Source organism: Desmodus rotundus, chromosome 13 (assembly GCF_022682495.2).
Source record: "Desmodus rotundus isolate HL8 chromosome 13, HLdesRot8A.1, whole genome shotgun sequence".
Lineage (NCBI taxonomy): Eukaryota > Metazoa > Chordata > Mammalia > Chiroptera > Phyllostomidae > Desmodus > Desmodus rotundus.
In genome coordinates, this window is record NC_071399.1 from 39,930,712 (window position 1) to 39,951,250 (window position 20,539).

Here is a 20,539-nt window from a genome sequence, read left to right on the forward strand (position 1 = left end):
ATAGTTGGGGATTTTAGTACCACATTGAATTCAACAGGTAGATCTTCCAGACAGAAAATCAACAAGGAGACAGTGCCCTTAAATGTCATGCTAGATCAAATGGGTTTAATTGATATCTTCAAAGCATTTCACCCCAAAGTAGCAGAATTTACATACTTTTCAAGTGCACATGGAATGTTTTCTAGGATAGACCACATGTTAGGACACAAAACAAGTCTCAATAAATTTAAGAAGATTGAAATCATATCAAGCATCTTCTCTGACCACGAACGATGCTATGCAACTAAAAGTCAATCAGAAGAAGAACACTGAAAAACACATTAAGACGTGTAAGCTAAATAACATGTTATTAAACAGTGAAGAGGTGTACAATGAAATAAAGGAAGAAAGCAAAAGATACCTTGAAACAAATGAAAATGAGAACACAACAATCCAAAATCTGTGGGACACTGGGAAAGCAATCCTAAGAGGTCAATTCATACCATTACAGGCCTATCTCAAAAAAAAAAAAAAAAAAAAAAAAGAAAAAGCTCAAATAAAAAGAACAATGAACAGGACTGGCTTAAAACCTTTTACTCAAGAAGATATTGGCCTGGGGCATAACTACAATCACGACCTGCCTAGTTAGGAATTCATGATAAGATCACCCTATGGGATTACTTTGCCTACAACCCCTTTTTTCATCCACAGGACTATGCAGTTATAATTAGCACAGGCAAGATCTACTGGTGAATGCTAAATTAGTATGTGAAAGTTTAAGGAGAAATAGGGTATTTGTATGGCCTAAAAGTATACCCCCCATAATTATTTTTTTTTTTATTATTGTGATGATTTCAACACATATCTACAACTTTGTTGATACTCTTTCCTCCTAGGAGATAAAACTTAATTCTTCTCTCCTCGAATGTTGGCCAGAGTTAGTGACTTGATTTTTAACTTAAAGTGTAAGGAAAGCGATACACTAGTAGACAACACCTTACCCAAGTGACTGTTGTTAACATCTCCAATATAAAGGCAGACTGATGGGCATGTACCCCTGGTATGATGAAATGAGCATATCGCCTTTATGGTATTTGTCCAAAAATTTCATAACCTCAGTTTAATCATGAGAAAATATCAAACAACCCCTAATTGAGGGATACTCTATGAATTACCTGCCCAGTGTTCTTTAAAACTATCAAGGAGATTTAAAACAAGGGAAGTTTGAGAAATTGTCACAGCCAAGAGAAGCCTAAGAAGACATAACAATGAAATACAATGTGGTATCCTGTAACAACAACAACAAAAAAAGACATTCATGCAAAAAACTGGGAATTCTAAATAACTTCTGTACTTCAGTTAAAAGCATTGGCCAAGGTTAACTTCTTAGTTGTTTTTAAAATGATTGTATGGTTATTTAAGATGCCAACATAGGAGAGAGCTAGGTCAAGAGTATATTGGAACTCTGGGCTATCTTTTCAGTTCTTATTTAAGTTACAAATTATTTCAAAATAAAGTTCTTTTTAATAAGATAAGAATTTTCCATGATGGTAAACTCTAATAACACAACATATAAACACATATATTGACTGTTGTGTTGTCTTGTTCAAATGCACATGTATCTATGAAGTTTTATGCCATGAATATATTGTCCGGAATTTATAGTTAATTATGCTTTTTTGATCTTGAAAAGTTGGGACATATGCTCATCTGGAGCCAAATCAAAAGATTTTATGATTTTGTTTTTAATAGAAAAGTGTGATGTGATGTGTCATTTCTCCTCATGTTTATCAGTAATATATATCAGTATAATTCACCTGAAATTGGAGGGATTTGGTATGCTGGTTAAAATGGGTGATTCAACATTGAAAAAAAAATTAGAAAAGAACAATAAGGTGATGCGAAATATCACAAATAGGGCCACTTTTGCCTGTTTATAGGATACCACTGATGTTGCCTTTTGTGTTCATCTCATCACCATCCATTGTGTCATCATTGTCTTACATGTATAAATGCACAGTATGAGGTCATGTCTTACATGTATAAATGCACAGAGAGACCTGCCCTGAGTTAGAAATTTGTTGTCTTACTAGGTAAAAGATACGAGAAGCATAGAGGAAGATGTGGCTAACTCAGGTGACTCAGGTGGGAGGCAGGTTGTCAAGACATGTCAAAAAATGATTAATAAAACTTTGTTAGCAATGTGGGAGAAAATGTCCCATATAAAAGAAATAGCAGGTACTAAGTTGCAGAAATAAATGTCCATCTATTACTTGAAAACGTTTTCATGAGGTATTGTACAACAGTGTTTAGAAATTCAAACTCTGGAGTCAGCAACATTGTGTCAAATCTCAGTTCTACCACTTCCAGCTGCATGACCTCAGGCAGCTGCCTAAGCTCTTTGGACCTCAGTTCCCTCATCCATAACATGTTAGAATATGGAGCTAATTATGTTACCTACAGGAGGGGACTGTTTTGAGGATTAAATAATATTAGCAATGCAAAGTGTTCAGCATAATATGTAGCATGTTTACTATGTCAACTACCAGTTGTTTTTATTCTGAGAAATCTTCGTAGAGGAGATGATATTTAAAGAATATGTGAGTTAATCAAGGGTGGAAAGAAAGTACATTGCAGGCAGGGAAACAGTATATTCAAAGGCATGAACATATGGGAAGGACTCACAAACCAGAATTTTTAGAATCTAAAGGGCAAGGCACTAAAGGATACTGTAAGGGACCTAGAAGAGAAAACTTACAAAGGCAAAACTGTATGTATTACTACTGTCCCTAAGAAACCATAAATTTCATTAATAGAATTTTAAGGGAAAATAATATGAGGAAAACTATACTTGCAACATTATTTTGTATTCTAATTTTTCAATAGTTTTCTTTCCCCCTCTTACTAGCATTTCTGCTAGCCTAGCTTTGTTGTAAATATCATTTACATTGCTGTGCCAAGTACTCTTCTGAAGGACATATAAAGCCTATATGACCTTAGGTTTTAACAAGATCTTACAAGAACATGAAAGTGAATATTTCATGTACATCTTAGAGATGTCAGAGGATGGTGCCAATGAAGAGCCCATGAGTGTTCTGCTGGCCTCCCAAACTGGGAAGCGCAGAACTGCCACTCAGTTCCCCAGAGTACCAGCTCCTCCAGGAACATCCCACCTCTCCCCATTTCCTCCATGAGAATGTTGTGAAGATGAATGAATAACAGCTCTTGAGTCTGTTGAAAGATGTGGAAAAGGAAACACCACATGCCATTAAACAGCTGAAGTTACGAAATTACTTTGAACATTTGGGGGTGCCAGCTGTCATACAAAAATGCAGCTTTTATGGCTATATGCAAATGAAAAAATGAGCACTCCAATTTACATTCATTAAACCCCAATTTGACCTTGGAAGGACTGGATTTATTAAAACAATTTTGTAGAAGAGGGAAAATGTCAATGACATAAACACTTTTGAAAGGAAATATTTTTAAAGGGTACACTGCAGGGGTATCAAACTCCTTTTCACCAGGGGCCACATCAGCCTCACGGTTGCCTTCCAAGGGCTGAATGTAATTTTAGGACTGTATAAACGCAACTACTCCGTAACAGTTAAGCGAGAGCTCCGCGCTGCCGCCAGGTAGAAACAAGGTAGAGGGCAGGATCAGGCCTGAGGGCCTTGTGTTTGCCACCTGTGGGATACAGTATTGTCTTGCAAGCAACCATGTGGCTGAACAGAACTTTGCCCAGAACAAAAAAAAGAGAAGGTCCTCCCTCTAAGAAACTATGGGATTCAACAGGCTAGTGAGGGATATTCTTTATATTTGTATATCAAGGCTTTATAGTAACATAGGGATATTAATAAAAACCAACGTGTTTGATCATTTCTCCAGATACCCCATATGTTTTCACCCCATGCAATCTGGGTTGTAAAATCACATAGGCAAAATAACAAGAGAAACTTTGTTGAAAAATAGTAGTTTGTGCTTTAAGAAGATACTCGATTGTGAATCACTGTGTCATATATAAATCCAGAAAAAAAAGAAAAAAAAAAAACCAGCAAAATCCATTGTATAAAGGAGCAGAAAGAATTCAGCCTTAATATACTCAGGTAACAAAGAGGAACTCCTTTCTCCATATCAAATGCAATATGGTTGTTTTCATAAATTGAATAGTGAAAAAATAATCTGCAATCACATTCACCTACAGATCTCTACACATTTTTCAAATTAGCATGGACTAGATTTTAAAATGATAACTCTTTCTTAAGTCAGAATGTTTTTAAATTGCTTTCTGTTAGAAAAATCACACCAAAAATAAAAAAAATTTAGTGTAATCCTTCAACTCAGTTATTTTTTACAGCATTCAGAAAGGAACTGAAACTGAATAATGTTTGAATATTTTAACAGAAGAAAGCACAGGCTGAAATGCGGAAGATTTAAGTGATGAGGCAAAACGGGGTACGAGTCATGCAGAGCAATTACACCCAGCTCTCTGGAGAAGCGCAGTAAAGCAAAAGGCTTTCAGCTGCCCAATGGGTAATGATATCTCAGCAAGACAGATGCTGAGCCAGAGAATAACACTGAGCTTAGATAATTTATGTTTTTTAAAGCTCAAGGTTTGAAAATTTTTTCTTTGACTCCAATTTCTTTTTTGGAAGTGTGTTTTTCTTACCCATGTGAGTCTCTTACAAAGTGATCATCTAGTCTGTTGCAGCCAAACTTCATGCTCAGTTGAAGTCATTTCTTTGTACCATTCTTTACATTTGTTTTTTCAGTGTAAAAAAATAAAATCTTGGGGTTCTCTGCATTAGGTTCCTTCCATTCAAGAATCGTGATTTTTGAAATAATTTTACATGGACATTTACAATTAAAATTGCTCTATGTTAGGTCTGCTTTTGTGATACAGTATACAGATCTTAAATTATTATCCAGTTCTTATAGTCCATATTATTCACTCATTGCCATCAAAAAATTTAATCTTGGAAAATTTACAAGAAAGAAGGGGGAAATTTTGGGTAAAAGTAAAATACCATTTTATCACATATTAAGGGAACTTTATAGTGGCTTCGAAGTACTGTGAACTAGTTCTCTTTACCCTGTTTGCCTCAACCTTCTCACATCTTCCACCTCCTACCCCTACACACACACACACACACACACACAAATCTTTCTCTTTCCTCTTTTTTTCTCTCTTTATATCTTAATCATAATCATGAAATGAGGAAGGAGAAATGAACAAGATTATGGTGATTAATAGTAGTGAATAAGGATTAAATTATTTCACTCCACTACATCATCTGCCCTTTAAAAAAAAGCAACATTTTATTGTACTATAATAAACATATAGAAAGAGACTTTCTGCTAAATTTTTGCAAACTGAACACACCCAGAACACAGATTAAAAAATATTGAATCCCACTTAGGAGCTCCTTCTCCACACATCCTTCCAGTTATGCTTCACCCCCGCCCCTGGATAACTACTCTCCTGAAACTAAGCAGCTAAGATAGTGGTGCCTGGTTTTTTTTTAACTTTCTGTTAATGCAATCATTTAGTACATTCTCTTTTATTTTTTCTGGCTTCCTTCACTTAACATTATGGTATGAAATTCACAACTGCTACTCAGAAAGAGTCCCCTTCCTGCTTGCAGGACATTCTGTTTAGTGGCTTAGTAGAAAGATCTGGTATATCTACCATTTGAGCAGCCGCTCATCTTTCACAATTTTATCTGACCCTTCTAAACCTCTATGGAATAGCAATGCCTCATACTCAGGAAAAGGGTTTGCAGGATCTTGAAGAGCCTTCTGAGTCATTAGAAACAGCTTCTCATTTGCTCTTTGAACTTTTACCATGCAATGATCAACTCATGCTGAATTCTAATTTACTTATTCACAAACACTTCTTGTATTTTTACTCTCTTTAACCTATAAAGGTAAATAAAAAATGAAATCTGGCCTCTAAGGAGCATTCAAGTTTTGAGGAGTATAAGTAACTCTAATACAAACTAGAGTAAGTTTTACTTTTAAAAAAACCATATAGGTAAGGTGATTTTTTTTAAAGATTTTATTTATTTTTAGAGAGGGGAAGGAAGGGACAAAGAGAGAGAGAAACATCAATATGTGGTTGCCTCTCATGCGCCCCCCTATTGGAGACCTGGCCCACAATCCAGGCATGTGCCCTGACTAGGAATCAAACCAGGCCACACCAGCCAGGGGAGGTGATTATTTTTTAATACTATTAACCTACATATGTTAAACATTATATTCTCATATATTTGGTTACTATTATAAAATTTTATGTCTACACTTATTCTAAACATTCATCAGCAAGTTCATCAATGGCATACATAAATTCAGATTAAATCAAATACAGTCAAATTGTATTCTCTTCTGTGAATCTAGGAACACCTACACTCCACAGAAACATATTAACCTAATCAGTAAATAGGTATTTTCTGCTTATCTCTCCACCCTTCAGGATATACCTAAAATCCTTTGTCTGTTTGTTTGTTTGTTTGTTTTTCCCAGTTATCTGCTGGAGAGCTTAGTTCTGCCTGAACTAAATGTCTGAGCAGTATAAGCAATTATTCAACAAATATTTGTTTAGCTTTGTGTCAAAATCATGGTGGTGATATGAAATAATGAAAAGCCCTCACATGATCCTTATCCTCCCAGAGTTTGCAGTCTCAGGAAAGAGATAGAGGGTTCAAATGGTCACATGCTATGATTTCAAAAATGCTATGTGGGGTGAATTTAATAGCGTCCTTCCAAAATTCATGTCCACCCAGAACCTCAGAATGGGACCTTATTTGGAAATCTAATTTTTGTAGGTGTAATCAGTTAAGATTACACTGGTTTAGGGTGACTCTAATTTCAATTACTGATGTTTGTGTAAGAGAAAAGAGAGATTCCGATAGATAGAAACACACAGTCAAGGCATTGTGATGACAGAGGCAGACATTGAAGTGATACACCTACAAGCCAAGAAGCAACAAGCACTGCTAAGAAGCTTGGAAAACTTAGGAAAGAATTCTTCCCTGGAGCCTTCAGAGAGAGCATGGCCTTTCTGATACTTTTATTTGGGAACTCTAGCCTCAAAACTCTGAGAGAAGAAATTTCTGTTATTTAAGATACCAACCTTGTAGCAATTTGTTATAGCAGTCCTAGGAACCTAATATAACATGTAGATTGAACCATAAGAAATTGCCTATTTTTATCTGCTTTGACCTACACAGTCATTTGGTCCAACCCAATATGCTATGAGAGAGATCTTGTTGCGCAGGGAAAGCTTCTCTGAAAAATTGCTAGTGGAACTGAAATCAGAAGAACAAGTAGAAGCTAATGAAGAGTAAGAAAGAAAGGAGAAAAGAGAAGCTCCCAAAAGAGGGACCAACATGTGCAAAGTTTCTGAGGCTGAGGCAGGGGGTCCAGACAATTTTGAGAAACTGGAAGAAGATTATGTGACTATAGTGTAGGAAGAGGGCCAGATGAGGCTGAACAAGTAGGGAGTAACCAATCAGGTGTCGATGAAGAAGAAATGAGAGTTTTAGAGCACTGAAACACCATTGCCGGGTTTAAACCAGAAGGTTAAACCAGAAGGTTTAAGCCATTCTGCTGCCCAAGAAATATCTGAAAGTAGAAGTAGCACCTTCATTTTTTTATTTCTCTCTTTGCTCCTCACCCTGTACTCCCAGCACTTTGTTTTTATCTTGGCTAGAGTAGCTATTGTATTTTACTGTCATTATCTTTTTAAGTAACCATCTGTTTGTTACAATGTGGGCTCTGTGAGGGCAAATGCTGTGGCTTAGTTATTTTTCTATCCCCTGAACTTATCAATGAACTTGGCCTATGGGATCTGATTTTAGGTGACTGTATTAATGTATAAATAAATGTGTTAGCAAACGCATGAACTAAATACCTTATTTCTGTTCTATCTTCTCAGCCTGTCTTTGGCTTTATATAATTGTCTTTGTTTCAATAAACGGACTTAGTTTATTGACTGCTTTTTTTTTATACTCTACTTACTTTGATAAATATTTTTCTCCTAGTGGTGTCAATGAACTTTTGGAAAATGTCTCTTCTTCATGAATATCTTTGTGTATGTATAGAATAATTTTTCTAATTGCCTACATTTCATGGAGTTGCTAAGCCATTTTTCTTGTGCCTCTGGGAGTTAATGAGCTAATTCTTTACCACTGCCATCATTATAACCATCACATTTTTAAAGAATGTGCTGTGCTCTGTGTTCCAATTATGGAGGGAGGAAGGCAATGAGCAGCAGTGGCCCCTTCCCTAAGTGAGATTACCAGCTAAGACAAGAAACCAAAGACAAGCCACAGAATTAAATAAGACATACAAATGGCTAAAGTAAGATGTTTATATTACATAAAACAAAAATGTTAGAACAGTTTTTGTAATACAATGATAAGAAGGTACACATCTCTGAATTAGAAATGAGACAATAATCTCACTCTGAGCTCACAAGCAATTGGACAACTGACCCATCTATTGGATTGGATTTGGGATGTTCCCCTAAAATGAAGCCTCATCTTTTCTCTGGTTCAGTTGGAATGTCCCCCATGTGGGGGTACAAGATAAGAGTTGCTACCTATTTTCCTGTTATAAGAACTCTTACGCTAATCTTTCTGCAAACCCAAGACAAATTCTAATTATAAAGAGAAAGCATACTCAACAAGGGATAAGAAGCTGGTGGCTTTGAAAACATGCCTCCTAGCCCTGGCCCAGTGGCTCAGTTGGTTAGAGTGTTGCCCAATATGCCAAGGTTGTGGGTTTGTTCTCCAGTCATGGTACATACAAGAAACAACCAACAAATGAATAAATAAGTGGAACAACAAATCAATGTCTCTCTCTTCCCCCCTTTCTCAACCTAAAAATCAATAAATTTAAAAGAAACGTGCTTCCCTAACCACACTAAAAAGGCTGCCTGAATTAGATGTACTTTTAGAACAAGAATCCATGTTCAAAGATGCAGTTTGTGGAGTCAGGACAGGAGGTGAGGTGGACATTGAAGAGGTGAATTCCAATCTTTGGAGAGGTCAGGGAGGAGGGGAATAGTCCAGAGAAGCCAGCCCTGGGAGGGGAAAAAGGGAGGATGTGAACATGTAGAAGCCACTACCTCACTTTTCAGGTTAGAATTCTGCCAGCCACATCCATCCTTATGGTGTCTCCTAAGCTGAGCATTGCTTCCAGTTTGTGATGTTAAGTCTTGGTTTCCCTGAAACTTGGTTTATAGATATATAAAAACCATCTTATAGAAAAATACGTGCATACATACATACCATTTGCTAATGATTTCTTTCAGAAATACTTAATAGTACATAATGTAATAATTCCCAAGCAACTAAATAGAAAAGTATTCCTTTAAGTCCCAAATGTGTGGTTTTCATTTTGAGATTTTCTTTTTAATTTGCTACAATAAATGACCAATTTTCTTGGCATTTTCCATCCTTACAAATACTACCACTTAGAATTTTTCTTTATTATTTTTATTGTTTTGGTTTATAATTTTAGCATATATTTATAAAACAAATTGTATTGTTTAACTATATTAGTGATATATGAGTCAGCAGTAAAAAATGGTATGAAAATGGGCTTACATTTGGAAATAAAATCACATAAATTTATTCTTCTATTTTTTTTCTTGCTTAATTTTTTGTTTAATTTAGTTTTGTTTTTGTTTTCCTGGTGCTGAGCTTGAGTGCTCAGAGAACCACAGATGGCTGGTGACAGAAGTATACTTGATAGTGCTTTGCTGCCATCTACTGTTTCTTTATGTAACAACTTATTGTTTCTTTGATTCTAAAAATTCGATAATATGTGCCTTACCGTGCCATAGTTTCCACCTTCACTTCTTCTTTCTATTTTTTTCTCTAGTTAAAGCAAAGTGAAGCAAATGCAGACACCAAAGAAAAGCTCCCTTTGCGCCTTCGAATCTTTGAGAAATTTCCAAACAGACCACAAATGGTGAAAATCTCAAAGCTTCCTTCAGATTTTACCGTTCCTAAAATCAGGTATTAAAGTATTAATTTCTTTATCTCAAATGCACTGTAAAAGACTCATCTTAAATATGATTCAGCCCTTCTTTCAAACTCCTGTAAATGTGGATATTTTTTATTTTTAAAGTTATTCTCTATATTTCTACTCTCTCTACATCTGTTTTAAAAACAATTGACCCCTTTAAGCAGCATATTCAGAGCAGTGTTATCTGGAAGCGCATTAGCCTAGGCAAGAAGGCTGTTGCCCACTGCTTCTCCCTCAGATGCTCCTCAGGGATTTGACTTTCCAGGTAAGTGGCGAAGGTGCTCGAGATTGCAGAGATGGCAGATAGACATCTATCTCTGACCCTCAACTGTGCAGAATAAAACAGACTCCGAGGCCTTTTATTTTCAAGTCAGTAGAAAAATGCCACTGGCCAGGTTTCCATACTACTATTATGGCATTTGTTTAGAATGTCATGTCTGATTACAATATAATTTGTCTTCCAATTTTTGAAAGGAGAACCATGGCATTACCCCCTCATATCGACTTGATTTTCTATCACTTTGCCCTCCAGTTAAGCAGTTGCATAGAAGATGCTTTAAAACATTTATTTCTAAAAAATAAAGGAAATTCTTCCAGTCATAGTTTAAAAATTAAAAACAGAACCAGAATCATGTGAAATGTGACATTTTTATGTAACTAGTTTTAAAATAGTTTTATGGGGCAGTTATAAAAATAGGAGACTAGATATGGTGCAAAAATATTTAAAATTTAAATAGAAATATATTTGCATTTCTGATTTTTTAAATTAAAACCTGAAAATACAAAATATTTAAAAAGCTATAAATTAGATTCAAGATTAGTGGTTATTTGAAAATATGTTATTTGAATTCTCACTATGCTTTAGAGATCAGATGAAGTAAGTTTCTTTGAGTTATTTTGAGTCTTTAAATGCAAAGTTATGTTTCAGAGATTCTTTAGATGAACAGAAGTTCAGAGAGATGAACTAACTCTTTCAAGTTTTAAAAAGGGAAAAAGTATCTTATTACCAAAATAGGATTTTAAAATACTATGAATTACTGAATATTATTACTTAAGAGTTATTTCAGGGACATTACTTTTTTAAAGCAGGAATGGCTAAGATTTAGAAAACTTTCTTTAGATCATTAATTTGGTAATTAATCTATACACCCTTCTTGGTATATGTCTTGTTTTCTGTGAACTTTGTCATGCTTTATTGTAGCTTAAGCAAACACAGCATTGCAACATGCTATCACTTGTTCCACTTCATTAACAATCCTATGTATGTATACTTCATTTGCAAAGGGAAAGTTTTATGAAGCAGTTTATTGATCGCCAGCAACAGGACACTTGCTGCCTCTTAAGAAGCCTTCCAGCAGCCTCTTCCTCATCGTGTGATCACTCCAAACGGTCTGCAATTGAGGATAACAAATACATTGACCAAAAAGTAAGAACCACTGTCTCAGATAACCAATTTTTTCTTAAGCACATATTTTGTTTTAGAACAAAACCACATAACTGTGTGAGGTTCTGAAATGTTTCAGGATCATAATGAAGAAAATTTTATTTGTAGAAGAAATCATTATATCTAACATTTTTTATTTTATGAATTTAAATTGTACATTTCTACAAGTGAGCTTTTGGTCCATGCCATGTAGCAGACACATGAGTTCAAATAGGTCAAGACCTTCCCCAAACCTGCATTTTCTCTTGTGCAGAAAGAAGGAAGGGCTCTCATCTCTAAGGTTCAGCACAGCTTTAATGGTTGCCTACATGTTGCCTTTTAAAAGGAACTATGCTTATTTCAGTTGTTATACTCCAGGGAGACTAATAAGAGCAAGTTTCTCAAAAATCAGTGAGAATAACTACCATTTATTGAGTGCTTACTATGTGGCAAGAATTTTCTCTACACACATATCTTACTCATACTTTGATTTACCTATTTCTTTATCACTTGAAAATAAGATAGGGAATTATTATCTCATATTCTACCTTTAGAAAATTAAAGATCAATAACAGAGTTTGTAAAGAAGATTAAAGACTAGATTTTGCAAAGGCATCTAATTTACTTGCAAGTATTTCTTTCTAAGTCCTAATTTAATTTATACTCCTTTAAATCATTACTGTCCTTTTTCTATTGCTTATAATCAAATATATATTTTTCTATTATCATGTAAAAATACAATAACAGCTGTTTCATCCTCCCATATTCTCTGTTTCTCCCCCATTATCCCTTACTCCAAAAAGATTATACTTTCAGAGTACCTTTGCTTTTCTCCTCTCTTTCTTTTCTACCATCTCCTCTCCAAACTTGAACTTTCCCCCCTTACCACCCCACCATCAATTCCTCTGTTCTCTGCTGTAGTTTGGCAATTTGTTCCTAATTATTATCATAGTTTCTTTTGCAATATACCTGTTCTTGTTCATGGATTTTTATTCAATTTCTTTTAATCATCAGTGGATATTATTGATATATATTATAGACTCCAAGATTATAGATGACAAATCTGATGCTAATGTTATTTTTTTCACTTGAAAGTAATTAGGTTTGTTGTTGGTGGTGGTTGGTTGATTGGTTGTTTGGTTGGTTTTCTGATTCTTTGGGAAGTTCTAGGACTTTGTGCATATCCTTAGAGTTCAGAATCTTTACTTCGATATACTTTGTATGTCCTTTAGCATTTGAACTGTCCAAATTGGGGAGTGTTTTCAGGTTGCAGACTGATATTTGTCAGGAAAATTTGTGTTTGTTATTTATTTAATTATCATTTTTCCATCTACTCTTTTTTTCCTCGTTTCCTTATGATTGGCATATCTCTATTTTTCTTCTGTGTTTTGAAATATTTGTTCATTTGAAATATTTGTTCTTATTTGACCTTAACTAAAATCATTCTTTGCTTTAAATTTTGAGTAAATATTTATGAAATGTGTATGTGCATATACACGCACATGCAATACTCTTAACTCACCTTAAAGATTTAAACTATTTATTATTATTACTATAAATATGTACAGGGCATGGACACACAAGTTCATATGTCAGCTAATAATCAGGTGAGAAGGTAGTAAGAATCTGGGTTTCTCCAATCAGTCTGAAATTGCATTTTGCACACTAGGAACACATATTGTTTACTTTATGAGATTTATTTCAAAAGACTTTAATCCAAAGATGTACAATGAAGCCCTGGGCTGTAACCAGCTATCTCCAGGAAGAGTGTGGAGAGCTGATACCATTTATTGCTAAAAGTGGAAAATCCAGAACATGCTTTTTTAAAATCCCTAATAACATTTCTCCACTGGAAACACAAAATTAAATCTTAGCCCATGAAAATTTACTTTCTCTCTAAAAGGAAACATGATGTCTCCTACATTTTTGAGGAGCATCTTTGAAATAAGTAAGAAGATAATTAAAATATTTCTGGAAGGCATGCAGGGGTGGGCACTGAGTCTAAGGAGAGTTTGGTGTGCTCGCCATCGTCCCGTCCCAGAGATCTCTGTGCTGGCTACACTGAGAGACCTTCAAATGCCATGTCTGATTTCTTTATTGTCCTTATATTATTGTGGCTTTTTAAAATCTTCTTATTTATCAGTTATTTTTAACTAACCAAATGTAAGATAACAATTAGTTTTATTTTTGTAAACTTACACTTGAGCCTTTCTCATAATCTCCTAAAATATAATGAACTGGCAACACACTGCTTCTCAGTTGCTTCTTGGTGGTATCCAAGTGAGTCAGCACCTAAAAGAAACTAGAATTTTTGAAGACCGCTGGCAGTCCCCAATCTATAAGGTCAATTTACTGAAGCACACAGTACATAATCCAATACAAGAAAAATTATTGACGATGGTTAGGCTTCATTCCATGTAATGTAAGCCTAGTTGGCCCCTATGTAGATTTTACTACAGTTGGAATAATATTGTTGATCCACTTACAGCCTTCGTGATCTGTGCAAATGTTCCAATGCAGAAAGTGAGATGTAGAGAGCTTATTTTCTCTTCGTCTCAGTGGCCGCTGCCCTATTGTGGCAGCGGCAAGACTTACCTGTGCAGCCATCCATTCTTAAAGCTTTGACTTTATTTAGGTTGCCAGAAAAGTAAACTTAACAATATCTTTCAGGATCCACTCTTTTTGCTTCAGTTCCCATCTGTTCTTGGAGTTCTTCATAAATATACTTAGGATTTGTCATCTTTGTCATGTGCCATTGGGCCAGGCAACCCAAAACAGACAATTCTACTTAATAAATTTCAGTAGGGAGGATTTAAAGGAAGCAGAAATCAAAGACAAAGCAGTTTGGTATTTTAGTTTTTTAATATGGCAAGCCCTTTTCAATTTTCTTAAGAAACCCTAAAGCCACTCAAAAACAAACATACATAAACACCAACAAAAATCCTGAACAGAGACTAGCTCCCTTAATAAAGTATCAGGAAATTTTCATTACAACCTCAGTTGATTTTGGAAATGCTGGTTAGTGTCAAATGCACAGCAAGGTACTTCACATTATGTGAAAAATTTTTCCATCACTGTGCCATATAAATTGAGACTATTTTTCATGAAAGAATGATAAGAATTTTTTTAAAAATGATAGACTATCTTATCAATGATTCTTATAATATGGCAAAGGAACCATAAAATAAGACTTATGTTTAATGAATTCTGGTAAGGGGAAACTGCACTACACTAGAGGGAAGCATTTTCCTCTTGCCAGGGAAAATACTGAGTCCCAGGAACCTAAAGATCACAAATTGAGAGGGAAATAAAACCATGACAACAAAAGCTGAGGGGTGGGAGGAGTGTTTAAGCAACACAGGAAACAGGAAAGCATGCTTTAGGCAAGATGTTGTCAGAGTAGTTACCCTGGCTTTGAATAATCATAAGTAATTCCCATGGTAACCTCATTTCGTAGAGACCATGCATTTAAAAATATCCCTGTTTGATTACCTTTATCACATGGTTTAAAATACCTGTCCTTTTCCCTGTAAACAACAAGCAAACAGAAATATAAAATCTTTAAGCCATTGTTCTGGCCTGCCCAGATGCTAAAGGAAAAGGACAGGAAATGGGTGTTTGTCTTCCTCATCCTTGAGAGGAAAGGCTACCCTCCCAGTCTCCAAAGAAACTGTACACAAGAGCTAATTCCCACATTCCTTTCTCCTCCCACTTTCCCACACCTGTCCTATATCTGGGGCATATATGAAAGGGTTCCTTTTCTTCCTGATTAAAGGGTAAGTCTGCATGTATATATTTTTTAATCCTCACATGATATGCTTACTGATTTTAGAGACAGAGGAAAGGAGAGAGAGGAACATGGATGTGAGAGAGAAACATTTACTGGTTGCCTCCCTTTATGCACCCCAGTCAGCAGGAGATCAAACCAGCAAGACAGGTTTGCCCCCAACCAATGATCAAATTGCAAACCTTGGTGTAAGGGATGACACTCCAGCCAGCTGAGCCACCCAGCCAGGGCAAACCTGCATATCTTGAGAGCAGTTTTACTAGTTTCCAAGCAGAAGAAAATCAGTCAACGATTTTCTACCTATTTTTCTCCATATTATAGAAATTAAATCATAGATGTCTTAAGTAGAGTGCTTGTTAATAAAGTGAAATGTAAACTTGGCTTTCTAGTAATTCCTGGATGGTGTGCCATTTCTGAAGTCAGAACCTGCAATTGTGTGAAGAACATGAGTAAACCTCACAGTTATATCAACCTGAGACAGATGGAGGGATGAGGGTTGTCTTAGCCAACACCTATAAAGTATTGGAACCTGTATGTTAAAGAAGAGTGAATATTTCTCAAATAGGGCAATATCTGCACTTGCTCTTTCTGTCTCTGTCTGTCTGTCTGTCTCTCTCTCTCTCTTATGATTAGTGGGCATTTGGTCCTGTCTAAAACATCCATTAAGACATTTAGGCCATGCCAAAAGATCCATGAAATTTGGTCGCGTCCAAAATCTCCATAGAGTCATTTGATCCTCATAGTTAATACACATCTCACACATCTGCAACATCTGAACCCTAAACCATCTACCTAACCCTATGTGCTATTCAAGAAGAGTTATTGTTGGTAATACAATACAGTCACAACACAATTATTGGACTAATAAAACATGATAGCATTTTATGGATTAATCCTATAAACCAAAAGTATAAATAAACCTTGTATTTGAACCCACTGGCAGTTGTCTAAGTGTGGACCTTCTGATGGGATCAAATGTTAAGGACCCTTTGGTGTGGGCCACATGTCTCCATGGATACTTTGGACAGGACCAAATGCCCCTCAGTGCTCTTTTACCTGCCTCCTTTCTGTGAAGCACATAGCAAGTTCCAGATTAAGTCATCAAAATGAATGTACAAAATAAGGAGGGAAATGATCAAAGTAATTACTATATTTTGTTTACCTTTTTCATAAGTCTTCACCATTCACTCAGTCATTCAACAAACATTTATGAAGCATCTGTTATTCATCTGACACTCTCCTCGGCTGTGAGAAAACACATGTAAATGTATGAAAATAAAAAGTATTACAAGAACACGAGACAAAACCCAAGTCCTTCTTATGGGACAGCAATATAGGAAGAAGGTGCTTGGGGCAGTGGGGGAGGCATGTGGAAAGTCATGGACACCATAACACACTTGACATAACAGATTGTGAGAAGCAGAGAATAGAGATGAGGTGATGCAGCCTCAATCCTCACGTATAAAATAGAGATAATTATTATTTTAAGGTTTTTAATGAGAATTAAATAATGAATGTTAACTGCATAGCATATGTTATGTGCCTATCATACCAGATAAGAAGAAATCATACCATGAGGTCACTCAGCAAATAGACTTATATTAATCAATGGAGACAAATGTCTTTAGTTAAACAGATGAGCCTTCAGCTATAACAGTGTAGTTGAGCACAGTATATTAAGTCCTGGTTTATTTTCCTTAGTGTCCATGAGACTTTTTTTTTAATCTGCTTTTTAATAATATTTTAGTTACTACCCCCATTGCCTGTCTCATGTCTTAGACCCTCAAAAAGTAAATTAAATTGTTCTGGAAAGATTCACTCTTCACACAGTATTGTTGATTGTTCACAGTACTTTGTAATTTTCTATGTGATTATAGAGTATTTGATGATTTGTTCCAGTAACTCCACATATAGCAAGTTATTCATCCTGATCTGTAATTTCCAGGATGAACGTTTGCTCACTTAAAAAAGAGAACAGTCTATTTTCATCTTTAGGGCTTTTGCTCTTCTGAAAAAAATTTCCAAAATAATAGCTTAGCATCTCTGCAATGCCATTCAAGACATTTCTCTAGGAGAAGAGTAGGAGATTGTATGACACTACCACCTAACCAGGGCCTGTTTTGCAAAGATATGATGTAGTGTGTGGTCCAGAGAAAAGAAGAGTGGTATTCATCAGACCAAACATGAAAACCTTATGTACATACTTCTCTCTTTAGCACAAAAATGTTTTAGTATTTAATTGATTGCTCATTTATTTACAATAATGGAAAGGAAACAAAAAAAATAAGTGAAAACTTTTTTTTCATTTGTATTGATCTTTGTGAGCTCAGATTAAAATATGGCTGCATTTGAGTGCACATTCTTTTATTCAACAGTCATTTATTGAGGACCTTTAAATGTACTGGGTCCTGGATAAAAAACACATTTTCTGCTTTAAACTAACATGAGAATAGGAATTTTCTATCAATTATTTTTATGCAGAATATTTAATTGTGTAATCATTTTTAGGTTGGGGTTATATGTAATTTATTTGCATTCTTCGGGAGTACTTTCATAGAGGGCCAAAAGTAAATCAGGCTAGGATTGCACATATTTTATAGATAATACCAAAGGCTTTTCATCAAGAGTTTTTGGTACTGTCTCCAAAACAAATGTCAGAGAGCTGAAGTTGCTGCTAAACTTACCTTTAAAATTTACATTTGTTTCTACTTTTGAGTATAGTTTTACTTCCAAGTTCTATTTACCATTAAGTGATGCTCCAACCTCAACATGTTGTAGTTTCTGCTGCTGGTGAGGTTCTTGTTATTTTGATCTGAAGTTCATGTACAATTGAATCACAGTTGGAGACCTACTCCCTTGCATTAGACTACCATGGATTTTAAATTCACTAACAACTGCATGGTTAAAAGCATCTGACATTTTCTCCCAGAATCATAAATTCCTTCATTTAAAAAACCTGCAGATTTTGTTTTTGTCTTTCTGCTTATATGAGCTATAACCATAAAGTAATTTTCTTTTACTTCTATAATTTAAGTTTAACTACCATATATTAATTTCTTATCAGTAAACACTGCGTGTTAGACACATCTAATGTTTTTCAATAACTGTAAATATTGCCCTTTCCGCACTTTTTGCAACATCAGTATCACTATACTAGTCTAGCTGATGTAAGGTATTGAAGATTTAGCCAAATTTACAATGACAGGCTACTACTTTAGTGACTAAAGCATTGTCATAAAATTGAACTGCAAAAATAAGTGAATTAAGTTTCCAGTCATTTAATTTCTAGCTTTGCAATATTTTTCTATATATCCAGTGAGTTGATAAATTCCAAAATATTCCTCCTTTGTAATTTTTAGGTGATTCACATTTACTTCAAGAATTCATTTCATTAAAAATGTAGAACAGAAAAATCATCTTTTAACATTAATAAATTTATTCAATCTTGAAATATATTTCAAAACAAACTCTACACAGTGCTTAACAATGAAGAAAACATAGTAGATAAGAAACACACTATCCTGAAGATGGCAGCGAGATAGGTGGGAGCAGAGTCCACTTCCCCCTGCGCACGGGGGAAACATCTAGCCCATCTTCTCAGGAACAAAGTGAACAGTCAGTGGTATCCTAGCATATATGAAGATTGGAGGACAAAAATTGTAGAGGACATTGAAAAATCAGACTGTAAGGAGAGTGCTTAAGAGCAATAAGGTCCCTGGACCTGCAGGAGGACCAGGGTGGCTACAGCCCCAGGCCAGGTGCCTGCTGGGTTTGCTGCAGGATTCTAGGGAGAGAGCCCTGTCAATGGCTCCTTCCCCTGCCAAACAAGATTTGAGCAGCACCAGGAGGGACCTGGATGCTTGAAATCACAAGGGGTGGGGATAAGGATAAAGTGGCGCACACACAGGGTCTAAGTGCACCCACTGAGGCTGTGGATGCCAGTTGAGAAGAGTTGGGCAGTGACGGACCCTGACCGGGACAGTCCCTGGTCTGGTTGGAGAGTTGGGCTGTGCAAGAGGCCAGGTACTTGTTTGGAGTGGCAGGCTTGAATAGGAGGAATTTTTCAAAAAGAAAAAGAGAAAAAAGAGGTACTCAGCAGTGTTTAGGGAATTCTCCTGCAGCAGTTGCCCCCGCCTCCTGTGCCACCCTGCCCCCCAAGTCCCCACAGCAGCAGAGGACCAGCTCTCAGGCCCGCAGCCACAGGGAAGGAACTTGCCTGACCCTGCCACCCCAGCTGCTGCAGCTGCAGCAGCAGCAGGAGCAGCAGCAACAGCAGAGGCTGAGTGCTCACACCCACTGCCCCAGGGACAGCACGCACATGACCCCACCATCCAGTTGCACCTGGCGCCCAACCCCAGTGACCCCCAGGCAGCAGCAGAGGAGGCATGCACCTGCATCCCCAGTGGCAGATACAGGGCACCCTGCCCTGAGAGACTGACTAGCTCTCTAAGAGGAAGGCGGAGACAACCCCGCAGACAAGAGCTGCAGGGCTCAGGGAGCCAGCAATCCCAAGAAAGACTTAACTCAGTGGGGGGGGGGGGCTGAACTACCCTGAAGAGACTCTGAGAGTCCCTAGCATCTAGGACAGCCAAGAGCATGAAGGTGGTGTGTGACTTGCCCCTAATTGGTGCACCTCAAAGACAGTGCAGCTGGTAGACTGAACGCGTAGGCTGGGTGAAGAAGGGCACTGGGAGCCCGGCCACAAACAACAGAATACAAGACATGGTGGCTGGACTGACCCTCAGTTAACCAGCAGGAGGGAAGGACCCACCAAAGAAAGAACCCAAAACAATCAAAACACAAAGACATACAGAGAACCAACATAAATGACAGCCCAAGATGAGAAAGCTCAGAAGATTAAGGAGACTGCACCACTGAATCTCACAGGTCCCCTACCATAGAAGTTCACACCAGAAACCCAGGGAGTCAGAACAGATCAATTTAAGAAGCAGAGGCTAACAAGAAGAGTCTCACAAACAATGGGAAGACAAAGAAACAATCCCCAGATGAAAGGAAAGGAGGAAGCCTCAGAAAGAATGCTAAATGAAACAGAGGCAAGTCAACTATCAGATATTGATTACAAAGCAATGGTTATCAGGAAGCTCAATGACCTCACAGAGAATTACCAAAAACTACAGGGAAACTACAATGAACTCACTGCAAACTATATCAACATGAAAAAGGAAATAGAAACTATCACCAAGGGCCAAGAGGAAATGAAGATTGCAATTACTGAACTGAATAACACGGTAGAAGGAATCAAAAGCAGGCTCAATGAAGCAGAGGATTGGGTCAGTGAGTTGGAGGACAAGGTA

At 36.6% G+C, this 20,539-nt stretch overlaps 1 protein-coding gene across 2 annotated transcripts in view; it reads left to right on the forward strand.

Moving 5' to 3' along the window:
- NALCN (sodium leak channel, non-selective) overlaps positions 1 to 20,539 on the forward strand; it is a 380,160-nt gene that overhangs the window by 262,151 nt on the left and 97,470 nt on the right. For both annotated transcript variants that reach the window (XM_045186646.3, XM_024578981.3), the window contains exons 16-17: positions 9,868 to 10,004; positions 11,299 to 11,440. In XM_045186646.3, the coding sequence (XP_045042581.1) occupies positions 9,868 to 10,004; positions 11,299 to 11,440 (279 nt within the window). The remainder of the gene's footprint in view (positions 1 to 9,867; positions 10,005 to 11,298; positions 11,441 to 20,539) is intronic.